Genomic DNA, 12,653 nt, shown 5'->3' with positions numbered 1-12,653 from the left:
TAAAAGTTTTAAATTACGATCAAGTTAAAATACAACCTAAAGAAAAAGAAAATTATAGTACAATAACTAAAGCTTTAACTGAGAAAAAAACAGAATTCCATACATTTAGGCCTCGTGACGAACGCAGCTTCAGATTCGTATTAAAAAACATGCACTACTCAGCCAATCTGACAGAATTAAAAGAAGAAATCGAAAAGCTGGGGCATTCAGTAGTAAATATGTGGAACATTAAAAATTACAAATTAAGCAACCTTTATCAATGTTCTTCATTGACTTAAAGTCAGCAGAAAATAATAAAACAATTTACGATGTTGAACACTTGCTAAACTACAAAATTAAATTTGAACCACCATACACAAGGAGGGAAATCCCACAGTGCAGTAGATGTCAAAGATATGCGCATACAAAAAAATACTGTCAACATAGGCCCAGATGTGTAAAATGCACCGGAGATCATGCTACTGAACACTGTACAAGAAAAGAAAGATCTGACGATGTTCAGTGCATTCTTTGTGAAGGAAACCACCCGGCAAATTATAAAGGATGTACTATATATAAGGAACTGCAGAAAAAAACATATCCAACCCTACGGCAAAAACAACCTACAACCCCACTAACGAGTAATATTGGAAGAACCATCAATCCAGGCATTAGCTACTCATAAGCAGTAACAAACCAACTACCTCAAGCAAGCACATCTCAGAATACTTTACAAGCACCAAATTTAACACACCCTACTCCAGCTAACGACCGATCTGAACTAAAATCTATGTTTAAAGGATTTGCGGAACAACTGTCCACACTGCTAAACCTCACGATAGTCGTCAATAATTTAACAAAATGAATAAGTTATTAAAAATTGCACTTTGGAACGCCAACGGGCTTGCCAAACATTGTCTTGAGGTAAAAACTTTCATCATTAGTCACGAAATTGATATAATGTTAATATCAGAAACTCACTTCACAAGTAGAAGCTACTTTAAAATACCTAACTACACAACTTACAATACTAGACACCCAGATGGTACAGCCCATGGTGGATCCGCTATTATAATCAAAAACAATATTAAACACTACGAGACTAATGACTTTAAAAAAGACTACTTGCAGGCTACTAATATAGTTATTGAAGATTGGCATGGCTCACTAAAAATCTCTGCAGTCTATTGCCCACCAATACACAAGATAAAAAAAGAAGAATTTGAAGAAGTTTTTAAAACATTGGGTAACAAATTCCTGGCTGGAGGAGATTACAACTCTAAACATACACATTGGGGATCAAGATTAATCACCCCAAAAGGACGACAGCTTCTAGCGGCTATTAATAGTAACAACTACTCATATATTTCCAGTGGTGAACCTACTTATTGGCCAACCGACATGAACAAAATACCAGATCTACTTGACTTCTGCGTAACAAACGGAATATACAGCTACCACTGAAACTGGACAACAAATATACGGGTTGGGAAAGGTTTCGGCGGGTGATTGAGGACAGCCTAAACCTAAACATACCTTTAAAAACAAACTATGAAATAGATGAAGCCATACAAAACTTTAACGTTATTATACAGGAAGCAATCTGGCAAACAACACCCCTAAAAAACACGACGCTCATGAAACAAGAGCTACCAAGCATAACCAGACAAAAAATCATAGAAAACCGAAATTTAAGAAAAACATGGCAAAGAACGTACGCACCTCAGGACAAAACCAGACTCAACCAGGTTACACTTCAACTCAAAACTCTCCTAAATAACTACAAAAATGATGGAATTAAAGAATATCTTAGCAATCTATCAGCAACAGAAAGTACAGACTATTCTCTATGGAAGGCTACGAAAAAGTTTAAACGACCTCAATCAACCAACCCTCCTATTCGCACAGAAAACGGCGAATGGGCCAAAAGCAATAAAGAAAAATCAGAAGTGTTTGCAAAATATCTCACAGAGGTCTTTCAACCTTTCCCTGCTGAGAATAATCAAAACTTTGAAGCATCCATCCAACAATTTTTAGAATTTCCATACCAGTTAGAACTTCCAGCAGAAAAGTTTAAGGTAAATGAAGTGATCAAAATAATACAAAATCTTAAATCGAAAAAGTCCCCAGGCTTCGATCTTATAACCAGTAAAATTATTAAACAACTACCCAGGAAAGGAATTATGTACCTCACTCAATTATTTAATGCAGTATTAAGAACCGCATATTTCCCTCTCATCTGGAAAGTTGCAAAAATTATACTAATTCCCAAACCAGGTAAGCCTCTGGAAGATGTCAAATCATATCGACCCATAAGCTTACTGCCGATAGTGTCAAAGACCCCAGAAAAACTGATACTCTCAAGAATTCAACCACTCCTATCAGATAGAGAACTAATCCCTGCACACCAGTTTGGATTCAGATCCCAACACGCAGCCATAGAACAGGTTCATCGGATATGCAGAACTGTTAATCGAGCATTGGAAGACAAAATGTACTGCACTTTCTAGACATCTCGCAAGCATTCGATAAAGTCTGGCACACAGGCCTTCTATACAAATTGAAAAAATGCTTCCTCTCACTCACTTCCTAATTTTAAAATCCTACCTCCATAACGGTTACTTTTTTGTACAACATAGAGATGAGCGCACGTCTCTATTTCCAGTTGGATCCGGAGTTCCACAGGGCAGTGTTCTGGGGCCAGTGTTATACCTATTGTACACAGCGGACTTACCAACAAACTTTCAAACTACAACAGCTACATATGCAGATGACACAGCAGTGATGTCAGTACATCATGACCTACGGATAGCTTCTCAACTTTTGTAAACCAGCCTCAACAAAATGCAAACTTGGCTAAAACGGTGGCGTTTTCAAACAAATGAAACAAAGTCGGTTCATATTACCTTCACAAACCGTAAAGGTCACTGCTCGCCTGTATATATCAACAACCACCAACTAAAACAGCAAGCAACAGTCAAATACCTTGCAATGCACCTGGACCAAAGATTAAATTGGAGAACACACATTTTTATGAAGCGTAAACAACTTGGTCTCAAATTACACAATCTTTACTGGCTGATTGGTCACAAATCATCACTTTCAATGAAAAATAAAGTACTTGTCTACAAAGCAATTTTGATGCCAATATGGAGTTACGGGATCCAACTTTGGGGTACTGCATCAAACTCCAATATCGAAATCTTGGAGAGGTTCCAGTCGAAGGTTCTTCGAATAATCACAAATGCCCCATGGTATGTTGCAAATAATATTATTAGACGCGATCTAGAAATTGCAACAGTAAAAGAAGAAATTACTAACTTCGCACAGAAATACGAAGACAGACTGACACAACATCCAAATGTACTAGCCAGAAACCTGATGAGACAACCAGTCAGACGAAGACTTAGACGAAATACACCTAGTGATTTACCATCGCGATTTTAGTTATATGTGCCGTAATTCCCAGAGACAAACAATTTTATATCTATGTAAAATATTTGTAAAGAAAATTATTAATGAATCATTTTCTCCAAGTCACCTGTAAGACTGTAAATAAAGATTACATAAAGATGTTTTACAGATTAAGTAAAAAAAATTACTTTTGCACAATCAATAATTTTCCGCGTCCCTCCCTGCAGGATCAAAGCAGCAATCTTATTTTGCGGTATTTGTTCCCATTCCTCTACCAGCGCCTGTTCTAAGAACTGAAACAGACGAACCACTCTGCAGCGCTACTAAGTGGATCCACAAAGTAGCTTGAACAGGCGATTTTGTAGCCCCAATGATATTTTGTAATGGATGCCACAGTGGCGAGAATCGGCGACAGTGGTTAGCCACTGTCGCCGATCCTGTGGTGTCGTTGTGGTTCTCGCCACTGTGGTGTCCATTACAAAATCATTGGGGCTATAAAATCGCCTGTTTAAGCCACTTTGTGGATCCACTTAGTAGAGCTGCAGAGTGGTTCGTCTGTTTCTGCGCTAACTCTACCACAGTTTTAAACTCGCCATAATTTTGCCTACTGCTATTCACAAGTTGTCCTAGGAATGCTCGTTGGAGATAACGTCTGCACTTCTAGGAGATGAGGTTAGTACCCGAATACCAACATCTATAAAGTATATAATTAATAATAATAAATTAACAATTAATAAATAAACAAATCTGTTTTTCCATGTTTTAGTATTTTGGCATTTCTTCTCTTCATTTAATTAGGTATTTTGCTAGTACATGAAGAGGGGTAGGAACGAGCATAACTCGTCACAAGAAGAGCAGGAATTTCTCAGAGAAAACAAATTAGTAGCCAGATCACCTCAACATAAAGAAAAGGTAAAACAGCCAGAACCCAGCATGGATGAAATCAAACAAATGCTGCGCGATCTTAAAAAAGACTTACATGAGGATATGGCACAAATAAAGAGAGAAATTAAAAATGACATCAGGGACATGAGAGAGGACATAAAGGACACCAAAAAAGAGCTGCAGAAGAACCGAGAGGAAATGAAAAGCATGGCGAAGGAAATCACCCAAATGAAGGAAGAATGGACGAGAGAAAAAGAAGAACTACATGACAAAATAAAGGAAGTGGAAGACAAGATCGAAAGGATGGAAAAACAAAAAATTCGAAACAACTTAACAATAACTGGACTTACAACGAATACCGATAATGAAGATACACTCGAAGAAGCTTTGGAAAAAATGTTTCAGACAGAACTCCTTTTGAAAACAAAGATACGTAGAGCGCAGAAGACAGGACAAGATAGATGCATAGTCGAAATGGTAGAATGGAATGACAAAATAAAGATACTCCGAGAAAAAGCAAAGCTAAAGGGGAAAGGCATTTTCATAGACTCGGAACTTACAAGAAATGAACGAAAAATCCAGAAAAATATAAGAGATATAGCCAGAGAACAAAAGAAAAAAGGTGCTATCGTAAAAATGGGTTATCAGAAATTAGAAGTGAACGGGAAGAAAATGAAGTGGGATCATAGGTCCCAGAAACTCACAGGGTCAAACAAGTTAAAAAACTAAAGGCCGAAACGAAACCCAGAACTATGATGACGATTAGGCAAAGAAATTGGAAAAACGAGGAAGAAAATGAATTATCAGATAGAATGCAAAAAACATACAAAAATAAAACAGATTATTGGCAAAATGAAGAGGACAATCAGGAAACAGAAGAAGAAACGGACTCTCGGGTGCAGAGAGTTGATTACTCACTCACCTTAAACTCTAAAATCAATGAAACTGAAGCGAAGCAAAACAAACCCAATAATACCTTTTATCTCGAAAAACGTTACAGAATCGGAGCTTGGAACGTCAGGACCATGTATGAAGCGTTCAAGACTAGCGCAAGTAGTAAAAAAATGGAAGAATTAAGGATACACAGTATGCTATCTGAAATAAGATGGCCTGGGCAAGGAGAGACAACAATATCAAACGGAGGAGTGCTGTGACACTCAGGAAACGATATAAAAGAAGACAGGAGGAATGGAGTTGGGATCCTTCTAAGTAAAGAGGCAAAAAGAGGGCTAATAAAATGGCATCCTATATCAGACAGAATAATAGTAGCACAATTCAATTCTCAAATAAGAAAGATAACCATTATTCAATGTTACGCACCGACAGAGGTAAGCGCAGAAGATGAGAAAGAAAATTTCTACTAACAATTAACAGATACTATCGGAAAGGTGAACAAAGGAGGTATACTAGTAGTCATGGGAGATCTGAACGCGAAAGTTGGCAAAGACAACAAGGGAGTGGAAACATTCATGGGAACACATGGACTAGGGAATAGAAACAACAATGGAGAGAAACTCATAGAACTTAGCCTAGAAAACAATCTTGTCATTGGAGGAACGATTTTCCCACACAAAGACTGCCACAAAATAACCTGGATATCACCAGATAATAAAACGCAAAATCAGATAGACCACATTTTGATTAATAAAAAATGGAGAAGTAGCCTTCTAGATGTACGAAATAAAAGATCAGCAGATGTAGGAAGTGATCACCAACTACTAATAGCAGAAATAAAAGTAAAAATTAAGCCAAACGCGGAAGTAAACAATAGAACAAACGAAGAAGATACAATATACAACGACTGAAAGACAGTGAAACCCAAAAAATGTGAAGTAACAAAATAAAGTTGAACACAGAAACTGTAAACAACACACAGACAAATATAGCAAACAAATGGGAGATGATCAAAGAGGCTGTACAACAAACCGCACAAGAAGTGTTGGGCTACAACGAAGAAAAGAAATCAGAGTGGCTAAATGATAACACATGGCAACTGATAAAAAAGAGGAAATACTTAAAAGCCGAACTAAATAGGATACAAAAATTAGAAGATAGAATCAGAATAACCCAAGAGTATGCAGATACAAATAAGCAAGTAAAAAAGAGCGCTAGAAATGACAAAAGAAAATGGACAGAGAAGATGGCGCGCTTAGCAGAAGAGGCAGCCGAAACAAATAATCAAAGAGAGCTATATAGAACCACTAAACGTCTTGCAAATAAGAACTTCAACAGTGACAAACCACTAAAAGACAAACTAGGACAACTGCTTACAACAACTGAAGAGCAAACACGAAGATGGCATGAGTACTATAGCGAACTTATGACAGAAGAAGAAAATGAGCCGCCGTTCCAAGAGGGTAACGACGTAGAGCCAAATGAAAATTATCTAAGGATAAACGAGGAAATTCCAACGAAAAAAAAATAGCTGAAGCGATCCGGCACCTGAGGAACAACAAAGCAGCGGGAATGGACGATATCCCAGCAGAACTGTGAAAAGCGGACACTGAGAGAACCGTGGACCTAATAGAACCATTATTAGCAGATGTATGGATTGAAATCCTACCTAAGGAATGGAATAATGGAATTATAGTCAAGCTTCCAAAAAAAGGGGACGTACAACTATGTGAAAACTGGAGAGGAATAACGCTGTTATGTTCCATAAATAAAATATTAGCATTTATTGTTCATCAAAGAATCAACAATATAATAGACAAAACTCTCAGAAAAGAACAAGCGGGTTTCAGAAGGGGAAGATCCTGTATAGACCAAATTTCGACGGTAAGAATCATCATAGACGAAACTATAGAGAAGAACGCAGCCTTGATAATGGCCTTTATAGACTTTGCTAAAGCCTTCGACAGCATAAAACATACAGCCCTGTGAAAAATCTTAAGACTAAATAGATTACCTCCAAAGATCATTGGAATAATCAAAATGATGTATCAGCAAACAACATGTCAGGTATTGCATAAAGGGCAAATAACAGATAAAATACCAATTGAAGTAGGTTTAAAACAAGGTTGCGTACTGTCACATTTGCTCTTCAATATATGTCTTAATCATATACTGGAAAAAACAATTGAAAGAAAAAATGGGATCCCTTGGAACTACCTTCAGAACAAGAAACTAGCAGATATGGAATACGCAGATGATATCTGTTTCGTAGCGAACACAATAGATGATATGAAGAGCATGTTAAGGAAGCTAGAGGTGAAATCGGCAGAAGTGGGTCTTAAAATCAACACGAACAAGACAGTAGAGATGAGAATAGGAGTAACTAACTGTGATAAACTATACATCAACCAACAAGAAATAAAACAGGTTCAAGAATTTTGCTACCTAGGCAGTATAATCAGTGCAAAAGGTGGAGCTCAAGCAGATATTAAACAGAGAATACGAAAAGCACAACAAGCCTTTGGAACCCTCGCAAATATATGGAGATCAACACAGATAAGCCAAAATACTAAAATAAGGCTATTTAATAGTAACGTGAAAACTGTGCTACTTTATGGGAGTGAAACATGTGCAATAACTGAGGGAAATGTAAATAAAATCCAAGTTTTTGTAAATAGATGTCTACGTAAAATTCTAAAGGTATACTGGCCCAATACCATAACAAATGTAGCACTATGGAAAAAAACCAAACAAGAACCCATCAGAACAACAATAAAGAGGAAAAGATGGAACTGGCTGGGACACACACTGAGGAAAGAAAATGCAGACATAACAAAACAGGCACTCAAATGGAATGCAGTAGGACGAAGAAGCAGAGGACGCCCGACCAAAACATGGAGGAGTACCGTTGAAGAAGACCACAAAAGTATGAAGAAAACCTGGGGAGAAATAACAACCATGGCCAGAAATAGAGGAGAATGGAGAAGCTTCGTGGATGCCCTATGCTCCTTGACGGAGTAACAGGACTTGATATATATATATATATATATATATATATATATATATATATATATATATATATATAAATTGGGAGGTTAAATAAAAAAAATATTTTTGCACAATCAATAATTTTCCGCGTCCCTCCCTGCAGGATCAAAGCAGCAATCTTATTTTGCGGTATTTGTTCCCATTCCTCTACCAGCGCCTGTTCTAAAAACTGAAACAGACGAACCACTCTGCAGCGCTACTAAGTGGATCCACAAAGTAGCTTGAACAGGCGATTTTGTAGCCCCAATGATATTTTGTAATGGATGCCACAGTGGTGAGAATCGGCGACAGTGGTTAGCCATTGTCGCCGATCCGGTGGTGTCGTTGTGGTTCTCGCCACTGTGGTGTCTATTACAAAATCATTGGGGCTACAAAATCGCCTGTTTAAGCCACTTTGTGGATCCACTTAGTAGCGCTGCAGAGTGGTTCGTCTGTTTCTGCGCTAACGCTACCACAGTCTTAAACTCGCCATAATTTTGCCTACTGCTCTTCACAAGTTGTCCTAGGAATGCTCGTTGGAGATAACGTCTGCACTTCTAGGAGATGAGGTTAGTACACGAATACCAACATCTATAAAGTATTGCATTGTTACCCTGGCGTGCCCTGACTATGTGCGGTTGGGCATTATCCTGCATTAGGAGAAAATTTTCACCTACAACTCTATCCTCCCAACTTATTCGTAGGATTCTCCGATATACCCAGATTTCAAAGGCTTTCAGTTTCTTGAGAAGTATATCCGTTAAAGTCCAACCTTCGATACCATATAAAAGAGTAGAAAATACATAACATCTCACTAACCTAATTTTCAGACTGAAAGTAATATTGTTTCCACATAACAGTGTCTTCATCTTAAAGATGATGAGGTGTGTGAGTGTGTATGAGGTGTATTCTTATTTCCTTGCCCATGTCCCAGTTCTCATTTAGATTACAACTATGGAAGGTGATACTGTTAGTTCTCTCCAGTGGTTTACCATAAGCTGTTACCACTTCCGGTTGTATTGGCGTTTTACTGGCAACCAGAACCTTTGTCTTTGCGGTGTTTAACTTGAGTTCGTATTCATCACACGTTGTGGTAATCCTATTATTCAGATGTTGAAGTTCTTCGTAATTAAAAAAAGCTGTAAATTGTAAAAATTGTAAAATTCCCCCATCTTACTTAGTCTCAGCATCTGTTATGGCTGGCTTGCAAATTGTAGAAGCCTCGGAGGTGTTACCAGAGAAGGATCCCATTGTTTTCAGTCTGGTAGGATGTAGAGTAACATTACGTCGGCTTAGAGACACAAAAATCTAACTACATTTCACATTTTGAAGTTCAATGTACGAAACTTGCCTTAGTGAGTTTTGTAGTGAGGAGTTTTCGTAACTCCTCACTGGGGTTTTAGGTATTCAGAAAGAGGTGTCACTCAAAAGAACTCATTAAGGTAAGTTCAGTGGTGTAGATATCAGTGTCTCGTTTGTCAAAACGAGACAAAATGTACTTACATTTCTGTGTCACTAAGCCGACGATTTTTGGGTGTTGTTTTATGTGCTATTAGATTGAAAACTTAGTTTTTTGCTAGCAGTTGCCGCTAGCCAGTTCGCTAGGCAAGTTGCCACTTGCCATTTCGTTCGTTGCAATCCGTGACTACATGCCGGGGTTTGTCCTAGTTGGGTCAGATGGAGCAGCATATGTGCCTCCTGATGAGAGACTAATAAGTTTCTAAACCGGTAGAGGTGCTTGCTACACTCTCTGATTGAACTGGAATGATGATGCGGCTGTAGTTTCGTATTGCAACGAAATTAAAAATGGTTATTCATTTTTGATTCTTCGTAATTGCTTGCAATTAACACCGTGTCATTCACGTATCTCAAATTAATAATATTGCCGCCATTCATTTTGATAGCAGATTGAACATTATCCACTGCTTTATTGAAAAGGAAGTCAGAATAGATGTTAAATATTAGAGGGGACAAAATGCAGCTCTGCCTTACTCCTCTTCATATTTTTTTAAGCTCTTCAGAAGTGTCACGGTCAATACTGATGTTTTCACGTTGATGCTAGTAAAATGTTTATATTTAAATATAAAAAAATATGAAAAAAAAATTTTAAGAAACGCTTTTCTTTAGTTACGAGTGACTAAAATTAAAAATATTATAAAAAAAAATCAACTAAAAAGCAAAAAATAACAAAAATAAAAAAATGTAACACATTCGTTAAAGAAAAGCGTGGGGCAAAAACCGTTTATTCGATGAAAACGCGCCACGCTTTTCTTTGACGAATGTATTACATTTTTCAATTTTTTTGCTTTTTAGTTGTTTTTTTATAATATTTTTAATTTTAGTCACTCGTAACTAAAGAAGAGCGTTTCTTAAAATTTTTTTTTTCATTTTTTTTTATTTTTTATTTTTAGTCTTACACTTTTCAAACATTAAAATATATCGTCATGTTTCTTAAAATATGTATAAAGCATATGATGTACTAACATGAAAAGTAGTCGGAATCGGCAAAAAATTTGAAACTTTATTGTTTATTTATGAATCATAACGTTAACAATTCACGTAAAAAGTGAAATTATGTATAGTTCATATCATTAGCTACAATCCGTAAAAGTTTCAAGTTTTTACATTGTAAAAAAACAAGAGAATTTAAGCATTTTCCACTAAAATCGTTTTTTTTATTTAAAAAATTAATAAACATAAAAAAAATTTTTATTGATTATTCGTGTATTGTTCCCGCGAATACATATGTCTGCAAATTTTCATTTATTTGCATTGGAGAAAAGGCACTCAAATTAACGTCTAAAGATTTGACGCAAACTATTGAACTAAATAAAAGCGTTTAATGAATAGACAGAGTTTTAATAGTAAGTGAGAATTCAAAAAAATCTCAGCTTTCGCAATAAATTGTTAGATACTAATTAAACAAACAAGCCGAAATTTCTGCACAAAAACTTATAGGTTTGCTTATTATAGCTATATTATATTATCGGAAAAACACAAATATCTGGCTATTCATATGTTTCGAGAAAAACTTATTTTCCTAGACAATAAACAGTATAAGAAGACATAAAAATAAATAAAGTAATATGTAAAAATAATAGTTAAAAAGGTACTTACACATCATTATTATATAACTAATTTTCTTTCAAAGATAAAATATTAGAATTTGTGTAAAATTTTATAACTTTGATTACAACTTGTCACTAAACTGTATTCCGTCAAATTCAAGAGAAAATTATAAGTCTCGCTAAGCTTCTAATTAGATCCCAGGTATTTGATAATGAAATTTCATTTCTCGTGATAAGTTGGTACCTTATCATTAAAATGTTATTTGTATTACGAACAGTAAACATATTTACTACTTTTCAAATCCTTCAAAAAAGGATTAAATATACCGTTATTAAAAATGCGAAAATGCTTCCAATAAATATACATACTTCAAAATTCAGAGTTTAATTTTTTTAAGGCTAAAAACGGTTTATCACGATTTTCGGCCAAACTAGAAGTCCAATTGGAAAACGTTAAATGGCGAAGTGGTTGGTAATAAAAAGATCTACAACTTTTGTATCTACACTTTTTGTGAAAAAATTTTGGCATTTTGGCCTAATGCATTTTAGGTGGCATTTTGGCCTAATCCACTTCGACCTTTTCAGATCTATTGTGGTCCTCTAGTCCTAGATAACATTCTCTAGCCAGACTCTTTTTAAAAGGTCTAATAGCTTCTAGACTAAACCTTCCATGTAGCTATTTGCCGGTGGATTTTTTTCTCCCAATGCGAAGAACCGCACATTTGCCAGGCTGTCACACTGACATAGAATGTGCTCTACTGTTTCTTCTTCCAGGTGACAGAATCTGCACAGGTCATCATCTGACAATCCCATTAGGTTCAAGTGCCTATTCAGCTTACAGTGCCCTGTTAGCAGACCTACTATGGCTTTGACTGTTTTCCTGTCTTTGCTTATTAGGTCTGCCGTAAATTTTTAGCGAATGTTCTGTAATGAACTGTTTCGCCTGTTTTTGTCCTGGTAGATTCCTCCACCATTCCAAAGATTTGTGAGCTACCCATTTTCTTATAGCCGTTCTTGTTATTGCCTTTGCAATGCCGCAGAAGGGTTCCGGTCCAACAAATGCATTGATGAGCCTTGTTTGGCCATTTCATCTGCTTTTTCATTGCCCTTATTACCCTCGTGTCCTACTTTATTATTTAGGACATACACACAATCCTATACTAGCTTAGAATTGACCTATACAGAATTGAGTGCCTGACTATCTGTGAAGATGGCAAAAGAACGGAACGTTCTTTCCTGCCTTTCGATTTTTTCCACGCAGTGATGGATTCCCATTATTTCCGCCTGGAAAACTGTGACATCCTTAGATAGACTTACCGGAAAATTTATCCCTTCATTTGTCACTGCTATGCCGGTTACCACACCTTCTGATGTTTTTGAGCCATC

General features: G+C 36.5%; 2 protein-coding genes across 2 annotated transcripts in view; one reads left to right on the top strand and one right to left on the bottom strand.

Moving 5' to 3' along the window:
- The window catches only part of LOC114337497 (facilitated trehalose transporter Tret1), a 283,346-nt gene extending 271,880 nt beyond the window's left edge, over nt 1-11,466 (bottom strand). Inside the window, exon 1 of the mRNA XM_050663429.1 lies at nt 11,317-11,466. The gene's annotated coding sequence lies outside the window, so the exon portion shown is untranslated. The remainder of the gene's footprint in view (nt 1-11,316) is intronic.
- LOC126893117 (radixin-like) lies at nt 4,207-5,007 on the top strand. Its single transcript, XM_050663062.1, has one exon. The coding sequence runs from the start codon at nt 4,207-4,209 to the stop codon at nt 5,005-5,007; it is 801 nt and encodes a 266-aa protein (XP_050519019.1).
- Nucleotides 11,467-12,653: the final 1,187 nt, after the last annotated feature.

Source organism: Diabrotica virgifera, chromosome 10 (genome assembly GCF_917563875.1).
Source record: "Diabrotica virgifera virgifera chromosome 10, PGI_DIABVI_V3a".
NCBI lineage: Eukaryota > Metazoa > Arthropoda > Insecta > Coleoptera > Chrysomelidae > Diabrotica > Diabrotica virgifera.
This window is presented reverse-complemented; position numbering and strand designations above follow the sequence as displayed.